Source organism: Myotis lucifugus, unplaced genomic scaffold (genome assembly GCF_000147115.1).
Source record: "Myotis lucifugus unplaced genomic scaffold, Myoluc2.0 scaffold_65, whole genome shotgun sequence".
Classification (NCBI taxonomy): Eukaryota; Metazoa; Chordata; class Mammalia; order Chiroptera; family Vespertilionidae; genus Myotis; species Myotis lucifugus.
Genome location: NW_005871113.1, coordinates 203,751 through 223,271, shown reverse-complemented (window position 1 = coordinate 223,271; position 19,521 = coordinate 203,751). Strand labels below are relative to the sequence as shown.

The 19,521-nt window shown below is 45.4% G+C and overlaps 1 protein-coding gene across 2 annotated transcripts in view; it reads right to left on the bottom strand.

Annotated features, from left to right (window-relative positions):
- RGL1 (ral guanine nucleotide dissociation stimulator like 1) overlaps positions 1–19,521 on the bottom strand; it is a 151,478-nt gene that overhangs the window by 101,225 nt on the left and 30,732 nt on the right. Inside the window, exons 1-2 of one of the 2 annotated variants that reach the window (XM_014456805.2) lie at positions 18,962–19,185; positions 17,848–17,958 (exon numbers count right to left, since the gene is read on the bottom strand). In XM_014456805.2, coding sequence (XP_014312291.1) covers positions 17,848–17,958; positions 18,962–18,988 — 138 coding nt within the window. In that variant the 5' untranslated portion in view covers positions 18,989–19,185. Of the gene's footprint in view, positions 1–17,847; positions 17,959–18,961; positions 19,186–19,521 lie in introns of those variants that run through there. The other variant, XM_023754727.1, reaches the window with a different exon arrangement.

Sequence of the window (19,521 nt, the reverse complement as noted above, 5' to 3'; positions counted from 1 at the left end):
TTAGTATAAACCTTCAAGAGAGGGAGAGGGAGGATTCAAGAAAGATAGGACAAATATTTCAAATATGAAATAAAAGAAATTAAGGTGGTTGTATTGGTTTTCCAAATTATTAGAAATAGAATGAAGGCTATATACTTAGGGTAGCATATATCTAAAAACATGGTAACAGGGACATGAATAGTCATAATGAACCGAGTCTTGTGAAAATGTTAAAGTCAAGTAAAAGCTTTTTTCAGCTGTACTAAGAGCAAGAATGAGGAAGGGAGCGGCTGATAGGCGGGGCAATAGTAACTGATAACGGAGAAAAGAGAACCACTTCACCCCTCTTATGCTTCTATCTTCACTATCAAGGAAAATGATCTTCAAACTGGAAAGGGTAGGACCCACATGGTGAGGAGGAAACTAGAGCCTACGCTAGAGAAGGGATGATAATAAGAAAGCACTTAGCCCTTTAAGTGATTTCATGTCTCCAGAGCCAGATAAGTAACCTGAAAGGGCATTGCAAGAACCAGCAGATGTGGTCCTAACAGAAGCACAGAAGCACTGATGTGTCTAAAGCATTGGTTCTCAACCTGTGGGTCGCGACCCCTTTGGATGTCGAACGACCCTTTCACAGGGGTCGCCTAAGACCATCAGAAAACACATATATAATTACATATTGTTTTTGTGATCAATCACTATGCTTTAATTATGTTCAATTTGTAACAATGAAATTGGGGGTCACCACAACATGAGGAACTGTATTAAAGGGTCGCGGCATTAGGAAGGTTGAGAACCACTGGAAAGGCTCGCATCAAGAAAACATGCCAGTTTTCAGACAGGAATTAAGACAGACTGAAAATGATGACTGGTCTGCCTGCCACCCACTGTTGCCAATATCTTGGATGGTTTGTATGCGATGATCACTAGGAGTTATCATGAAATCACTGAGAAAAACGAAATCATATCAAACGCATGTTCCATCCTATTCTGATCCTAGGCAATAATGTGGAATGCTACAGACATGAAGTTCATCGATTCAAAAGCCATTCCAACTCTCTTCTTAGATCTCTACAGATACAATAAAGCTCTACCAGATGAATAGTTGTAGGGTTGACTAGATTTGTATCTAAATCCAATTGTCAAGGAATGCTGAATGGGGAAGCAATGTTAACCAGTGGGTACTGCTAGGAGTGGGGATGTCTTCAGCCATGTAACAGAGTTTTGTCTTTGACCATGTTGATGAAATCACTGTAATAAATGAAGTGGATAATTATGTAGAACCTTATTAAATGGAATTGAAATTTATAGCTAATACACTGGCTGAATCAGAATTTCAAATGCTAAAAACACTAGGAAAAAATAGCTAAGACTAACAAAATTAAATTTAGCAATAATAAATATTTTCTACATTAATTTTTATATCAACTCTCTCAGTCCAGGTTAAATAAGACTTAGTTTTATAACAATTAATATTACAAAAACTGAAAAGACCAAGGAATCTTAGCTGAACATAAATCATGAGTGTAATACATTTGCAAAGAGACCAAGTTTAAGTTCCACACATAAACACTCCTCCTCTTAAAAACAACCATATAAACTTGCCAATAGCCAATCATTTTTAACCTACAAATATGATCATCTCATACAGTTCAACCTAATGGCAGATTACATGTGGTGTCACAAGAAAAGTACCAAGTGCTCGGAGTTCAGAAGGGAAGTTTGCCACCATTTGGGAAACCAGAGTGGGTTCACGGAAGAAGTGACATGTGAACTGGAATCTGAGGAGATTGGGGAAAGGAGGACATTTCAGACAGAGGTAACAATGGGAAGAAAGATCCCAGGCCTGGGAAGTAGCCTGGTTAGGTGAAAGCGGGGAGTGTGTAAAGGCAAGACACAGGAAATAACGCCAGACAGGGAGACTGACACTAGACTCTGGAGGAAGGCCCTCAAAGCCACTGTGATAAGTGCTCTAAAATTCTGACAAAGGCCAAGAACCTTTGGCACATAGGAACTCAAATTTGAGTAAGTGAATGAATGAATGACTGAATGAATGAACTATTAATGGTAAGTACTGAACAACAAGAGGGCAACATAAACATAGTCCTTCATTGGAATCCTGGTACTTTTCACCTACCAAGGATCTTAAAGATCATTTGGTCTAACTCCCTCAAAAATTCTGGGTGTCTACCAACAGGACTGGAAATACTCAAGCAAAATCGAGGAGAAAGGCTGCCTGGCCCTCGGCCAGTTCCTAGGGTAATCTAATTCACCGGGGCCAAATCTCCAAAGAAGATTTCGGTTCAATAACTGCTAAGTAGTGTGCTTTTGGGCCCTTTCCTGATAATGAATGCCATCGAAGTCTGCAAGTTTCAGAAACAAATGCTTGGTGGCTTTTGTGGGCGACTGTTGTTTTAAACATCAAGCCGCCCAAGGTATAATTTGAAAGAATCTGGCTCCAGCAGAAAAAGCTGAAGCATTGGTCACATGTTTTACATTTCTGACTCTTGCCTGCCAGATTTTTTTTTTTAATTAAGAAAGGAAAAATGGGTCAGCTCAAAAGAATTTTTACAACTGTCAGAATAAATACAAGGCCCATGCAACCCCATAAACTTCATTTTTCAAGCCCTTTCCGCCCCCTCTGTGTGGCTTGAAGTGTCCTTTATTTAGAACCCAGCCAAAGGCATGAGCCCAGTGACTGCCCCTCCATCTCGAGCACTGAAAGGACATGTCTTCTGTCGGGAGGGAAGAGGACTGATGTGATCCTAGATTAGACGGCAGCCTCTTCTGATTTCAACAGGGCACGGTGGGTAGAGGATCCAAAGATCAAAGAGAACCCTTGTCTGACCCAGGTTGACTCCAAGATCATTAAGAAACCACACTGCTTCTTAGGAAGTATCCCCACCCAATAGATAATTTTGAAGAAGTCTTCAAGATACAGCTCATCAGACTAAAGTCTCTGCTGGGCTCAAGGGACACGTTAGTTTTGAGCACACAGGTCCGGACTTCAATCAACACAACTGCAGCCCTCCTTCGCTAACCTTCACTCGGGGGGTCTCCTGAGTAGCCACTGCTTTTAGGATGAGCATCGATGCTCCGGTTCCTTTTCATGTAGGGTCTGTTTTAGGTGAAGAGTTCTTTACAGAAGAGCCTCCACCAACCAGACCTAAAATCTACATGGTGTTCCTGGTACCAACGTGCCCCCTTATGGAGCAGACCAGGCCTCCTGGAATGCGTTAGGTCAGGGGTGGGGAACCTTTTTTCTGCCAAGGGCCATTTGGATCTTTATAACATCATTCAAGGGCCATACAAATTACCAACTTAAAAATTAGCTTGTTATATTTGGTCAAACATTTAATTAACTCACCCCTAATGCCTTGGCAGGGCCAGGCCAAATGAATTCGTGGGGCCAGATGTTCCCTACCCTGCATTAGATGAAGCCAAACCACTCTCAAACAGTGATTGTCAAACTCTGTAACCATGATTCGAGGTAAAAAGAAAAGACACATTTCACACGTAACTCAGTACTCACGTGCACATATTTAAAACAAAAAAGAGTCACAAAAAATGCCATTCTGATATTTTCTAGTCCATTCCATTCCAATTTTGAAATACTAACTTTTGACCTACTGAATTGATTTCATAACCTACTAATAAGCTACACTCTGCATTTTGAAATGCTAGACCCTAGATCAACACTGTCCAATAGAAACAGAATGCCAGACACACATGTAATTTTAAATTTACGAGTAGCCACTTTAAAAAAGGTAAAAAAAGAAATAGGTGAGATTAATTTTAACAATATATTTCATTGAGTCCATTATATCAAAATATTATCCATTTCCTCATGTGATCACTGTAGACAATTACTGAGCTATTTTACCTTATTCCCTTTATCCCAAGTCTTCGAAATCTGGTATGCATTTTATATGGACAGAACATTTCAATTTGGACTAGCCACATTTCAAGTGCTCAATAGGCATACATGGCTAGTAGCTACCGTTTCGAACAGCTCAGCCACACAGAATTCTGGTCCCACATCCCCCATTGGAGCAGGACCCCAATGGTGCCAGGCAGTGAGTAGAAGGGGCGCTACCCACTCCTGCTGAGTCGTCCTGCACATTCAGTCATATGCCCTCATCTCATACCATCGGGCTCATGAACACTCCGGAGTCCTGGTCCAGGGTGGAGATTTCACAAGGAAAAAGCCCAGCAACGAGGCTTGTTAACCAATAAGCAGCATTATAACCACGAAACTCCTCAAGCATGAAGTCCAAATGCATTCTTTTGTCTGTGATGTCAGAAATATAACAAATGTCACAAAGAATTCCAATGAGAAAGTAACTTTTAGGGAATGTGTTCTGAAAACTATGTCTCACTGATTACAAAACTGAATAAATGGCCTGATGGCAACTATGTTCAAATGTGTGCCTGTGAACAGAGACTGGAGGATAAAAAGCAAAAGTTAAAAGAACTGTGATAGAGGTAGGATTATGAGTAATTTTCCCCCCTCTTTAAAAAAATACGCATAATGTTGCTGCATCACTCTTTTAATAACCATGCTTATCAAAGGTTCTTCCTTCTTTTGCAAAGCAAACGCAGATGCCACTGAACCCCTATCCACCAAGGAAGAGGTAAGGAAGGCAGGCTCCGACTAAAGGCAAGGAGGATCAGCAGCAATCGGAAAGCTTGATTCTGACAGAGCCAATCACATGGGCACAGGCTGCATGAAAACACCTAACAAAATAGAAACCACCTAACAATAGAATTCTAAAAACTTCCAGCAAACACTTTGTTTCGCCTGAAGTAGAAATTTAAGAATGAAAGACCAGCTCGGCCAGCATGGCTCAGTGGTTGAGCATCGACCTATGAACTGGGAGGTCACAGTTCGGTTCCTGGTTGGGGCATATGCCTGGGTTGTGGGCTTGGTCCCCCATGTGGGGTGTGCAGGAGGCAGCCAATCAGTGGTTCTCTCTCATCATTGATGTTTCTCTCTCTCCCTCTCCCTTCCTCTCTGAAATCAATAAAAATATATATATTTTTAAAAGAATGAAAGACCACAGAGCAGAGGGAAGTTGAGGAAAGTCTGAGAGCAAAGGAAGCTAGAAAATGAAGCAAGGGAAGCATACAGATGATATTACATCATTTATGTCGCTTATTTGTAAGTCCCTTTTGCCTGTGAACCCTGGCAAGAGGAGCACGCCCCCAGGAAGCGCCAACACACCAAGCCTGTCGCAAAAATCTCAGATGAGCTTCATCATCGTGCGCAGAGGGTGTCGGGTCCCTTTACCAAAATCTCTTACACGGAGCAAAGCTGATTGGCCTGGTACTGGACTAATGCAAGCCTGAAGCAAACTGCAGCCCTCAGACATAAGATACAGGAAGATTTGTGAAAACCATTATGTAAAATAACTTGGGAATTCAAAGCAGAACTTGGGTTCCCAGAGGTCTAGCCTTGACCCATGACTCAAACCTATATGTCACTGAGAAGCCTATGGATTAACTCTAAATACCATGCCCCCCATCTGTAGCGGTCACCATCATGGTTAAGTCAATCTTCCTAAGATCATGAACTGTACAGATCAAGCAATGATGACAAAAGTGAGGCAAAAGCAGCATTTTCCTTTTTTGTGTGTCATTAGTTGAAGTATACAATATAAATTAACTCTAACTTAATGTTTTCCCTTTTGTTTCAAAAAATAGGCCTTATGACATCATTAAAAGGCAAAAAAGGTCATAAAGATACATGTTTTATGAGAGATGAGGTCAAGCAATTCGTAAGATGCTTACTGAGTACCGACCAGGGCTCAGACATGGTCCCAGGTGATGAGAATACAAATAAAGAAAATAAAGAAAATAAAGAAAAGTCCCCGTCCTTGAGGCACTCAGATGAACAGGACAAAGAGAAACATTAAAAAAGAAAAAGAAAAAAGAATACAGTAAGTGCTGTAATAGAGCTTTTGTAAAGTGCTAAGGAGACCCAGATAAAAGGGTAATTACACCAGAAGCGGGGTCAGGAAGAGAAAAGATGACACTTGAGCTGGGACTTGAAGGTAAGTAGTTCATCATCAATCGGCGGAGAGAAAGCACTGCAGGCTGACACCATGGCACAGAGGACACCCGTGACGCGAGGACAGAGCGGCAGCGAAACGTGGACCTCACGGTGGTGACTGAATCTGCAACTCTGGTTCCCAGCTAAGAATCAGGCTAGTTCTCCATGGAGACACGACCACACAGGGAGCAGGAGGGAGAGACGGGAGGAACCTCTCCAGCCTCTGCCACACCGAAGTACCATCCACCTTCCGCAGTAACTCTTAGCAAAACAAGAGCTCAGGGTAGGGCTTGGGGTTGAAATCAGAGCGGCCAGCAGTTCTTTTCGCCGGGTCATGTCAAGTTTTACAAGCCTTCGTCCCTCAGGCAGATGCCCATTTGTGAACTGTCGAGGGCAACATTGGACAGAAAGTCACTTTTGTAAAGAATATCAGAATCCTCCAACTCTAACCAAAGAATGTTCATGAAGAAACACTTTCATCAACTTCAGCTCCCTCAGAAACCCTACTGTGGGAGCAGAACGGGCAGCTGGTCTCACCGGAGAAGGGGTTAGGGTGAGGGTGAGGGTGAGGGTGAGGGTGAGGGTGAGGGTGAGGGTGAGGGTTAGGGTTAAGGTTGGGGATACCACGGCAGTGTGGTGGACCAAGGCTGGCTCCTGGGGCTCTGCTGATCCCAGCATCACTGCTTTGCACGTGGATGAGTGTTAAACGTGTGCCCTGAGCCAGACCGGTTTGGCTCAGTGGATAGAGCATCGGCCTGCGGACTGAAAGGTCCCGCGTTCGATTCCGGTCAAGGGCATGTACCTTGGTTGCGGGCACATCCCCAGTGGGGGGTGTGCAGGAGGCGGCTGGTCGATGTTTCTCTCTCATCGATGTTTCTAACTCTCTATCCCTCTCCCTTCCTCTCTGTAAAAAATCAATAAAATATATTTTTTTAAAAAAACACGTGTGCCCTGAGTCCGTGTACAAGTCCCGTCTCCTTTACATCACCCACAGGGTCAACAGATGCAGACAGTGTTTGTCACTGACACTGAACGTGAGCAAACCACTTCTTCAGCGTCTCCGTACAAGAGATTTCATTTTCAGTTACAGCCTGAGTGCAAGGGTCAGCTAGCCCCACGAGTCAGCTGAAAACAGGCACAATAACAGGGACTGCATGAAGGGGTTTGAGTATCTTAAGATGCTGGGGGAGCAGGGGTGGGGGGGTCCTGTATGAATAGAAGGAAGGTCAGATTCATGGGCGAGCAGCCAGAGACCCTGGAGACTATTTTTACTCCAGAAGAAGAACAGGAAGGAACAGGAACAAAAACCGGAACTCACCCGAGAGAGATGGAAAGCAAAAAGGAGCAACTGCAAGAAGCAAATGGAAAGACGGTGAGAAAAATAGATCTTAAAACTAAAATTGTATTCCTAACAGGGAAGCTAGGGGGGCTGTAGGAAAAGGCCGAAAGCGAGAAGAAAACCCAGGAAGCGACAATAGCACTACTCAGAGGAAGTATTTCAAATGCCGACATCTTACGAGGGTCAGCGAGGGCTGGCTGGTAACATTCTTGCCTCTGGCATTAGGTCATGAGTTCAAGTCCCACATTAGGATTTGGCCTCAAACCAAGCTTTGATTTTCCAGCAGCTCTGGAAGGCCGGGAGCGCTTTCCATTCCCTGGTGCAGGAACCAGACCACCCTCCTGTGCAACAAATGAAACATACTAGGAAGAAAGGGAGACTCAGAGAGAAGCAGCAGCTATTCTCTCAAAAATCATCAGACTGGAGAAAATAAGGAAAAAAAGACAGAAAGTAGGAAGTTTTCATATGCAAGATATCCACTGCGTTTGTCGTTAGAACCCTGTGAGTGTGGGGTGTTTTTCCCCATCCAATTGTAGAGAGAAACCGTGTCCGCATATTCAGTGCGCCTGGAATACCAGGAGCAGCAGGGTGGTGGCAGAGAAACACTGATCCCCACTGAGCATGAAGATATCATTAGGTAATTAGCAACAATATATATAGAAAAGAAATAATATATAGAAAAGATTGCTTCTGAGATGAGGGAAGAAAGGCAGGACTAACAAACAAACCACATGCCCGTCAAGCACTTGGGTGGTGAAGAAAGGGGGGGGGGGAGCTTAAGGTTAAATAATAACAATAAGAATATCCTTATATTTGTATAATAAGCTACATGTTAAAAGGTACTTTTATATACATTAACTCACATGATTGTCTTGATGAGGCCCCCCTACTCGGTGAGTGCGTGCCACCATGTCCCCGGCACTGTGCCCAGCACCCTCCATTCGTACCCCTTCACTCATCAGGAAGGGACTGCTACTGCCCTCCCTTTACAGGTGAGGAACTTGGGCTTAGAGAGGCCAAGCAACGCCCCAGCTCAAGCCCACGCAGCTCACGCGTGGTGTGGTGGCGGCCAGCTTTGTACTCAGGGCTGTCTGGTTCCAAAGCTCAGGCTCCTGGCCACGGCACTAGGTCCCCTCCTTCAACCAGGGCTCCTGCTGGAAACACCCCTGACAGAGGAAGAGCAACCGGGCGGTGCCAGCTCCTGCAGAGGCCCAGCTGAGGAGAGGGAACCATGAGCTCATTCTCCAGTCGGCCCGGACCGCTCTGGGCCTTGCTAACACTTGGTTAAGTCATTTTTTAAATAGATATGCTCACTGTGTTGTGTAATTAGGAGGAGTCCACGTTTGGACAGAAACCAGCACAACTTTTCCTGTACTTCACAAACTAACCAAATGCTTCTGATTTCCTGAATTTTCTCTTTAGGAATACCAGTTATCTCAGCAAACAATTTCTAGTGTGCCGGTTTTCATTGGAAAAGTCATGACTACAAAGCATTTTATTTTTAGCCCAGGGCTAATCCAGTTTCAATTATCTTTAATTTACCTATGACCATTAAGTGTCCTTTAGTTACAATCTGTCCAGATTCCAGCCCCATCACCAGCAGTGACAGAAGTTATAGCATGAACTCGGCACATGAGTAGGAAGGAGTTACTAGGAAGAGGGTTGCAGAGCGCCTTGGCTGATAGGACTGACCACAGACAGCCTACTTTTAGCAGAAAAGGCTTGTTTCTGGCCTTCAAATCATCTTTAGAATTATGAAACTGGAAGGACTCGGCCTTGGCTTCGCTTTTATAAAAGATGAAAATGGGTATTTAAATCAGCAGGAAACAAAATAAAGGAAATAGTTGAATTGCTCGATTCTTTGCTGAAAAGAGCAAATAAACAGAAACCGTGTGGGGGAGTGTACATGGGAGAAGATTAACTGTGTGGAAATGAATTCAAATGAATGGGCCACAGATGGCACAAGCATTTAAATGCTAGAATATGTAGGGTAATGAGTGTATGAGGGTGAAAAAGTAAATAAAACCACCACCAACACACCATCCCACCCAACCACCACCAGTGGTTCCCTTAGAGGTCATTCGCTGAATGACATGGAGGAGAAGATGGCTCTGAGGAACCAAGCCAGGCAGAAACCCCAGTCATCGGAACGCAGCACACAGGCACACCGGTGAAGAGGCACCGGGAGCTCGGCAATGATAAGCCAACAGGATCGCTGGTGACTCGTCTGCACAAAACTGACTGAGCTTCCGCCAAGGCAGTGTCTTCTACCTAATGTTGTCAGCTTGTCCTTCCCTCCTTCCTTCCTTCCCCCTTCTCTCCTTCCTTCCTTCCTTCCTTCTCTTCTTTCCTTCCTTCCTTCCCTCCTTCCTTCCTTCTCTTCTTTCCTTCCTTCCTTCCTTCCTTCCTTCCTTCCTTCTCTCCTCCCTTCATTCCTTTCCTCCTTCCCTTCATCCTCTATTTTTATTCTTTGTTAAACTGAAGAAAGGGAGGCTTTAATCAGTTATATAGAAGAGGCCATGGAGTGACATTATAAAGATGCACCAAATCCTAAAAAATAAAATGTGAAAAGACATTTTAATTTAGGGAGGGAGGGATGGATTGCAGTAATCTAGGGGAGCATCGGATCTTACCAAAGTTTCTTCTATGAAACGAGTGGGGTTAGCAATGAGTGACCTCCAAGCGCAGTGATGCCAGCAGCCAAGATAAACAGTGCCAGGGTCCGAGGCATTGAGTAGGACAAGGGAAAAGACCAGGACACCCAACCATAAAATTTCTTGTGTCCCTAACAACACCATTATGAGTTTAACTACTGTTGTCTAAAATACAACTCTGTAATCATAGACCTGTGGGTTCCATATTTACTCTCTCTCCATGGCCTACAGATTCAATTTGTTTAGTTTGTAGAAAAACAGAAGACTAAAAAAACAGAAAGAAAGAAACCACCAGCCCTCCAAGTGCTCTGGACCCTGAGAACCAAGCAGTGCTCGCCGCCTCGTGCACGGTGAGCCTCCCGAGATTTCCGAGCCGAGATTTCGCCTCTGGACATGACACATCAGGCAGGCCCGGGTCTGGTCAATCAGCAGGGTCCCTGACAGCGAGGGAGGCCTTTGCTAGTGTATACACGGGGAAGGCCTGGCTCCAGGTCCCCAGGACATTTCACCCAATGAGAGGGGATGACGCTGACCCCAAAAAGCCAGAAGGCTCTGACCTGTTCCTTGAAACCAGGAGCCTGAGATCCATGCCTGCCAGGCTTCCTCTTCCTCCCCACCCCCCCCCCCCTCCACACCGCTACCCCACCACTCTCCCTCCTCTGTGATTCTCTCCTCCACCCACCACTGAACCTCCTCAGTGACTCCCCGCTCCACCCCACCACTCTCCCTCCTCTGTGACTCTCCCCTCCACCCACCACTCTCCCTCCTCTGTGACTCTCCCCTCCTGCCCTCTCTGTTCTGCTGCCACCTCCATTCAGCACCCATCCCTTCCTCACTTCATTACCGCTTTAGCCTCCTCCCCTCTCCACACCCCAGTCTGGCTCCTATTCCAGCGCATCCACCCCTCGGCTGTCAGTCATCTTTCTAAAATGCAAATCTGACCATGCCACTCTGCTGAGAGCAGAGGGACTGCCAGAGCACTCAGGACAAAGCCAATTCCACACCGCAGCATGCCAGGCTCTCAGGGACAGGGCTCCCGCCTTTCTCTCTGGCCTCCTTCCTGTCACTTTCCCATGCTGGACCCCACTTAGCGGTCTCATCCCCAGCCTCCACGCTCTCCCCATGCTGTGCCGACCAGAATGTCCCCCAATCCCCTCCCCCCCACTCCTCCTCATTTAACTCCTACTCATCCGACAACTCTTCACTGCACAGGCTTCCTGAAGCGCCCACCCCCCACTCCCATCTGATTGATAGGGCCCCCCCTAACACAGTGTGGATCTTGCTCATGTGGCACTGATCACACTTACCACAATACACTGTAACTAGTGTCGGTCTCCATCTCCCCACTCCCTGTCAGCTCCTTATGAACAAGGGTGTTAAGTTTTATTTTGGAGCCTCAAGATTTAACATGGGGTCTGGTATACAGTAGGCTTTTGATGAATAAATGAGCGCTCTCAAAGGCAAGGTTAGCAGACTCAAATACAGATGACAGAATCCTACAAAGAGACATGCAACTGTAGTGAGGGGGTCACACCAGATGTGCTTACTAGCAAACGACCCAGAAACTACCCCAAACTCCACACTCCAACTCAATTCTGTGAAGACATCCACACCCACCAGCAGGCACTAGCGAGCTGGCTAGGCCTCTCTAATGGAATAAGTGAAACATCATTTAGTATCTTCCCTCACTGAACCAATAATTTCCTGGCTTTGCTTACAGAAACCACTTTTTTCTATAAAAGGTGTATCATAGTAGAAATTCAAATGTTTTATTTATTTTAGCTTATTATTGCACATTTGAATATAAGACAGTCATTACAAGATTCTGATTATTTAGAAGGGGAAGCATAAAAAGATATGTATGCCATAGAAAAAGGAAACTAAAGGAAGGGGACAGTAAGATAGTGACAAATGCCAGCTAAGCGACAATGGGAAAGGCACAAGATATACCAATTGCTCTCCTTCTCTTTCTAAATTGAAAACTCCAAGAAACTCTTTCCTTATAATTTCATGGGAATAAGAATGAAATATGTTTATAATATAGATTTAATAGATATATAGTTTAAATAGAAAAAGTTAATGCACCGTGGCCTTTTATATTTGCTGTTATGTATTTTGAACTCAACTGGGTGCCCCCTGGGTGGCTGAACTGAAATGGATATTCTTGATAACAAGGCTAAACAGTCCTTGCACAGATCGATCCCAACAGGTTTGGAAAGCAGTGAAATGACCCAGCTCGCTCAGGCAACTCAAATTTACTGTATTTTTTTTTTTATTGGTTTAGGCTACCATGTTATTGGGTTATTTTAGAAACACGTTCCCAAGGTCAAAATGAATAATGCCAGCTGGTTCACTTACAGATGGTTACTAACTTTTGACATTTACTTTCTAAAGCCCAAACTAAACATTCCCATAGACAAGAATAATGCAACCCAAGGGCCAGTTTTCCTAGATGAAAACAAAGATGACCAGCTATAAACGAAGGCTCCTCTAGGGCTTATCTCCTTACAGCTCTAAGATCCTGCTCCTGAGCTGTCCAACCACATCATTGCAATGCTCGCCAGCACTCTTTAACTCTTCCAGGGCCTATCGTCCTTCCACATTCAGCAATAAGACAAATATCCCCATTTGAATTTAGGTTAAACACATTTTCCTGGACCCTGTGTCTGTCATATTCTAAACACAGCAGAATGGGCCCTTGTTAAGAACCTTAACAGTTGACCCTGACTGGTTTGGCTCAGTGGATAGAGTGTCGGACTGAAGGGCTCCAGGTTCAATTCCAGTCAAGGGTTGAAAAAAAAAAAAAAGAACCTTAACAGTTGGAGTTGGGTCCTTCTCTGTCCACTTGAATATGGTACATTTCCTGCTTCCAAAGAATACTGACATTTTCTTAAACCATTTCTACATTTCATGTCAATGTATAATCACAATGCTGGGACCTGTTGCTTGTAAAAGGCACTGGAGAATTCCCTAGTTACTTCACTGCCATGAATTTTTTACTAAAATGAAGAATCACTACTTTTGTCTGTGCCCTGCTTTGTTCCAGAAAGGATGTAGTAAGATAGCTATAATCATTACCTAATTGATTTTTTCTGGCTCCCATGCTCCCCTCCTATACTTTATAAGCTAACATCTTTGTGCTGATTTCTTTATGAGTAACCATACATTCATATTTATCAAGACAATATTCGTCTTCCAAAAAGGGGTGAAGCTTGATCTGTTCATTCAACAAACTGTTAACGAGTTTCTCCCAGCTGGATGGCCACAGATCCCACTTCACCCAGCTGATAGCGTAGTGGGGACACTCAGAACAAACAGGCAAGTACAACAGAGTGAGATACATGCATGGCAGAGGGACAGAGAATGCTCTGGACGATGCCCCAGCGATGCCTCCTCCAGACTTGGGAGATCAGAGAAGCTTCCTGGAAGTGGCATTAGTTGAAAACGTGAAGCATTATAAGCCACTTGAAGGCGATATGAATAGTAACGCCAACGGAACACCAGGTGGAGTCAACCTAAATAGTGTACCCAAGTGAGAGTCAACTTCTGAATCCAGATATGACATGTGGTTATCTTACCACTGCCCCCATGTAACCCACGGACTGGCCACAATTCACCCTAAATGCTAAGTTCTGTAACATATTTCCAGTTCCTTTATTTCTAAATATTTCTGCTTTTTCTGAACACAAATTGTCCTATTCACTATCTTTACCCACATCCCAGCTATGAAGCATTTCAACTCAACCCAACAAGGGCCTATGTGGGAGACAATGTGATGAATATGGGATGTAGGGAGGGGAGCGCTGGGGCCCCAGCACAAGGACCACATAACCACAGAAGCGCAGAACTGAAAAAAGCCAGGTGACTATCCACTGACCATCCCCCTCCCCACAAACCATGCAGAGGGGACCCAGCCCTATCACTCCTGCTTGTGAAACAAACACCCCCACTTTGAACTGATCTGAGGTTCGATACATTTTTCTGGACCCTGTGTCTGTCCTGTTCTAAAAACAGCAGAATGGGGCCTTGCTGTCAAAGCAAGTAGTTAAAGGACCTAACAGTTGGGTCCTTTTCCTCTGTCCATAGGAATATGGTACATTTCCTGCCTCCAAAGAATACTAACATTTTCTTAAATCATTTCTACATTTCATATCAATGTATAACCACAATGCTGGGACCAAAGAAAAATAATCAGTTTTGACCATTTGCTTTTCCAAAAATGCCTGGACATTCTACAAGCTAACTGAATAGTTGGATGAAATTACTTTTTTAAATCTCTTCCAATCCTGAGATTTTATGATTCTATGACATAATTGGAGCCATCTTTCTTTGAGGGCTCTAGCCCAGTAAAATTATCCCAGACTATGATGTTATTATAGAATAAATATTGGATTGGTATTTCAATAATATTTGGTTTTTCAAAGTTACCAGACATAATCTCACTGTCAGTGGGCAAAGCTGCAGCTACATGTGTAAGTAAACCCAGCCTGGGCCATACTCGGTCATGTGATTTACAACCAAAGACAGAGGGTTTTACTTCAAAAGATCCACTGAACATAAAATTTAACTAATACAAAAGAATGCCCTAAATGTTGTGGATGGTATACTTCACATCTAAGGGTGTAAAATTATTTTGCTATTGCCTGGTCAGTGTGGTTCAGTGGTTGAGCGTAGACCTATAAACCAGGAGGTTGCGGTTCGATTCCTGGTCAGGGCATAAGCCCGGTTGCAGGCTCGATCTCCAGTGGGGGGCGTGCAGGAGGCAGCTGATCAATGATTCTCTCTCATCATTGATGTTTCTATCTCTCTCTCCCTCTCCCTTCCTCTCTGAAACCAATAAAAATATAAAATTAAAATAAATAAAATAAAATTATTTTGCTATCTTTTCCCAACTGAATCTAATTATGTTTTGAGATCTGAGTACTAGAAAATACCAAAATTGCATTCAGTCTTTTAGGCTTTTTTAAATAAGTCTTACGGGCATGTCAGCGAGAGCTTTGCTCACCCTCTTGTGCTACATAGCCTCATCCATATCTTTGGTGCACCACACGTTACGCATCCAAAACGGAAAGCATATTGATAAGATACACATCTTCACAACAAAAAGCTCAACTTGTAACTCAAGAGATCATTCAAAACATAAAAAAAGAAGCCACCTTGCTCAAGTCCTTCACCAGGTGTGCAATATCTAGGGTAAGATTACACCGGAAGTATATGTGCTCTTCTGAGCCAATATTCTCTTCCACTACTCTGGAAACAGTATCATAATTAAGGCTGTTCCTGACAGCAAGCAACTAACCATCGGGGTTCAAACCCAGCCTCTTCCACTTCCTAGCTGCGTGACCCTGGCAAGCAATTTAACCTCTCTGGGCATTAATTTCCATTGGGGGAGGGGGGAGATATAATCATGATTCCACCTTCTCCAGAAGGTTGTTGTATTATTTCAATAATACCCTCACCTCAGTCTCTAGTTTGCTTTAAACCAGTTGCTTTAAGGAATTTTGAAAGGGTTACTAGAATATAGGAAAATAAACACGGAGAAGCCACTGAGTCCTAAAGAGAAAGATTTTGGAATTGCTATGGCTCCATTGATTGAGTCACATTTAATTAAGTCTGGAATTTCCAAGGACAAAAACAGATCTTTCCAACAGACACACACAAAAAAAAACCCACAGGCTAGGCCGCTAGTGGGATCAGAGTTGGAGAGTTCCTAAGAAGTTGCTCTTGAGGACTGGGGTGGTAACAGCGAATAGCACTCTGTTGAAATGGGAGGGAAGGGACAGATTCCGCCATCAACTGGAAGCAATCTTTTTACATCCTCCTCCCTCTCAATATTTCAGCTCTACCGCTAAGTCTGGGTGAACCAACTCTAAACACTGCATAAACTTGGGAACACTGGGAGAGGGGGAGAGAAGCAGAGGCCAGTGTACAGGACAGTCAGTGAGACTGCTACTAACTCACTGTGAACATCTCAATGGACCACACTTTGTGCATTCGGGGCTACAGAGTTAACCCCTCCACTTCTCCATGACTGATTAATTGCTACTATGTTTGGCTAAAAACTAAAACTGTCACCCAAGCAACATCAGTCTCATTAGAAGAAGAGGAACCACCAGCATCAGCAAATATAATGACCCTTTTGAAGGCAGCTGGTTGAGGACCTATGAATCATTTTGCAACACCCAGACAGGGCAAACCACATCAACACTACATCTAAACAAAAAGCATCGACACCACCACCAAAAACAAAGTGATGACTTGTCAGCACTCCAGTTCTTCTTTCCCTAGCAGGCCTACTGGTGACGCACCTCATTCATTTTTAAATCATATTCAGAGTAAGTCTCCGCCGACCTGTCCAATGGAGACCCCGAGTCAGGCCACACCTGCAGATGTCACCAACAGTTCACTCTCCTAGTGGGTGGGACCTCAGCCTAAAGTACAGAGCAGGAAAGACCTGAGTTGAAGCAGCTGGGGAAGCTGAAAGCAATGAAGGCCTGTGTCAGGAGGTCAGCAGACCAGCAGGCCCAGGCCAGAGGAAATCGTTGCTGCTGGCCATCCTGCCTTAAGTTCTGGGAGTTACAAGTCACATGCTGCCTCGGGTCTTTTTTGTTTTTTGTTTGTTTGTTTGTTTAAATATATTTTTATTGAACTCAGAGAAGAAGGGAGAGGGAGAGAGAGAGACATCAATGATGAGGGAGAATCATTGATCGGCTGCCTCCTGCACGCCCCACCCTGGGGATCAAGCCCGCAGTTTGAGCATGTGCCCTGAATGGGAATTAAACCTCGAGCTCTTGGTTTATAGGTCGGCGCTCAACCACTGAGCCACACCGGCCCACCACTGAATTTTCTGAGACCTGAAGTCAATAAAGATTGATGCAAGTGCATAATCTTCATTGCCCTCAAGCCCATAACTGGTAAAGCCTGAGTGTGGCTAAAATAAGGCTCAGTGAAACCACATTCATCCCCTCTATTCGCTCTCCCATTGTTTCCTTTCTCAAGGCTTCAGTGCCACCTCTCACTGCTCTCTATGAGACTTACTTCCAGTTCCAGATCAATAATTCTTCTGCCACATGCTGACGCTTGCTCAACTAGCGATCCTGTCGCCAAGCTTTCCATTTCTCACACGCCCTGATTATTTGGGACGTGTTGAAGGATCCATTAGGTGATAAGGAATAACCTCACATGATCCCACTCAAGATTTTAGAATCTCAGTGGGAAAAATCTTGCTATGGAGGCAGTGTTTCCCCAAAGGCCCAGCAGTCTATGTGCACTACACATGAGCCTCGGGCACTGAGCATGCATCTGCCTCCTCGTGGGCTGTAGAAAGGAGGTAAGAGTGGGACACCTGCCACCCCCCACAGGAAGCAGATTTGGAATGGTCTGTCCCCTGAGCATTGTGGGTACTCCATTTCGGAGTAAGAGAGGGGCTGTCAGCATCAGCAGAAGGGAGACCGGGAGAGAAAAGGGTGCCATTTGGACAAAACTGCTTGTGGTTCTTGTCTATCAGAGTGCTGCTTTCTGGTCCTATTCTTCTGTGTCACCTTCTGCTCCTCCATCCCAAGTCTATTTGCCAAATACCTCAAGAGGTTTCTAAGAGGCTCTAAATTATTGAGGAACCTGGGGAAGATGCTTTGGGAAAAATTAAGTGCAAAAACAGACAGCCCTGTACAGCTGGTGCAAATACTTGGTCATTGGCAGCTTCTTTCTAAGGCGGAAAGGGAATGGGGGGCGAGGGGGAAGCCAGCTTCTGCTAAATAATAATGAGATTCACAGAACAACAGACACAGCAGCTCCAAAGTTCACATCTCTCCGGCTTCACTCACCCCGAGCCATCTTGCTCCTTTATTGGCAGCCTGTTGAATCTGGACTCGCTTCAGGGTGACATGGTAGACAGCTCCTTCCTCTACCTCTTCACCCCAGTCCTGAATCGAGCTCTACCAGGGAATGGGAAAGAGAAAGAAAAAGGTTTTTTTTTATTTTGTTTTGTTTTGTTTTTCCCCCTCTCTGCAAACCGCAATCTCTCCCAGCTGTGTTGCTGCTTACCCCAGCACTCAGGGCAAAAGACAGGCTGTTCAAAATAAATATTACAATCAGAGCCATGCAAGACACATTGCGATAAAGGGAACGCTGAGATTTTCTTGGCCCCCAGCCCTTTCCTGTGGTATCAGGATCCCCGGACTTTTCCATTTAGTTATTTTCCTAGACTCACTCACATATCTTAAATATAATTTTTAAGGTGTGTGGTGTGTTGTGTTCTTCCTTCCCCAGGGGGATAGTTTTTTCTTCTTAAAGAAACTCTGGTTTAGTCCTGATTAACTTTTCCTCCTTAAAGGAAAGAAAAAACAATTCCTTGGTAGAAAAAAAGTTTGTACTTTTAGAAGTGGCTCCGTTATTGGAGCGAACTACATTTTAAAGTCAGACACAAACAAGCATTTAAAATGCCAAGGGTCCTGACGCTTTTGGAAGTCAACCGCTTCCCCTCGCCTTTCTCTCCTCTTATTGTTCGGGGGACCCAACAAGTCAGCGGGGGGTGGAAAGTTTTCATTTCCATAAAACCCCCTGGCAAGTGCAGAAGAAGCGACACATCATCACGCAGCTTCTAGTAAGACGTGATGGGATTCCAAGTCCCGGGCTGAGCTTCAAGTCCGTGTTAAAGAGCCGCCGGGCACAAAGCGCTCCGCGGTTCGCCCCGACTCTTTCTCCTTAAAAGTTGTCCCTCCGGACAGACATCTGCCCCCCACACACCGCCGGCAAGAGCTGAGAAAGGGGGGCTCCCGGGAAGCGAGCAGACCCGCGGCGCCGGAGGCACACGGCCGGAGCGAGAAGGCTGAGCGCCCGAACGGGGACGGGCGCTCCGTTCACTCGGAGGGAGTCCCGAGCGCCCAGAGCCAGCGGGAGAAGCTTCCCGGCGGGGCGGGAGAGGCAGCGTTCCGTTACCATTTTAGCTTGCCAGAGCAATTTCATTCTCAGTGTTCCCTCCGGTTCGGCGACGCGGCATGGTGCGCCCTGCTCCCAGGCCAGCGGGGTCCCTGCGCGGTTCCGCCGCGGCTGCCCGGCCCCCGGTCCGCGCTCCGAGCACAGACACGCGCTGCGCTGCCCCCGCCGCCGCCGCCGGTGCGCGCGACTCCGGCCACAAAGGGAGCGCGGCGAGCGAGCAGCCAGCGAGGGCGCCGCAGACTCCTCCCCGCGCCACTCCGCCACTCCGTGATGTCAGGCTTTCCTGTTTGTGCCTGGGAGCGCACGCTCCGCTCCTGAAGCCCCAGGGATCAAGTTAGCGGGGAAATGCTCGCCCCCGCTCTGCAGGTGACCCGCTTCTCCCCGGCGGTCACCCGGTGCCAAAAAAGAATCGGGTGCGGTCTAGGGGACAGAAATGTGTCTTCTCCCTTCGCTAAAAGAAATAAAAGAGGAGGAGTGCAAGTAGGATGGGAGGAGAGGGTTGGAAAAACGTGTTATCTGCCTGTTACCTATGGAATGCTGATTAAATCAGGGCGGCCCCA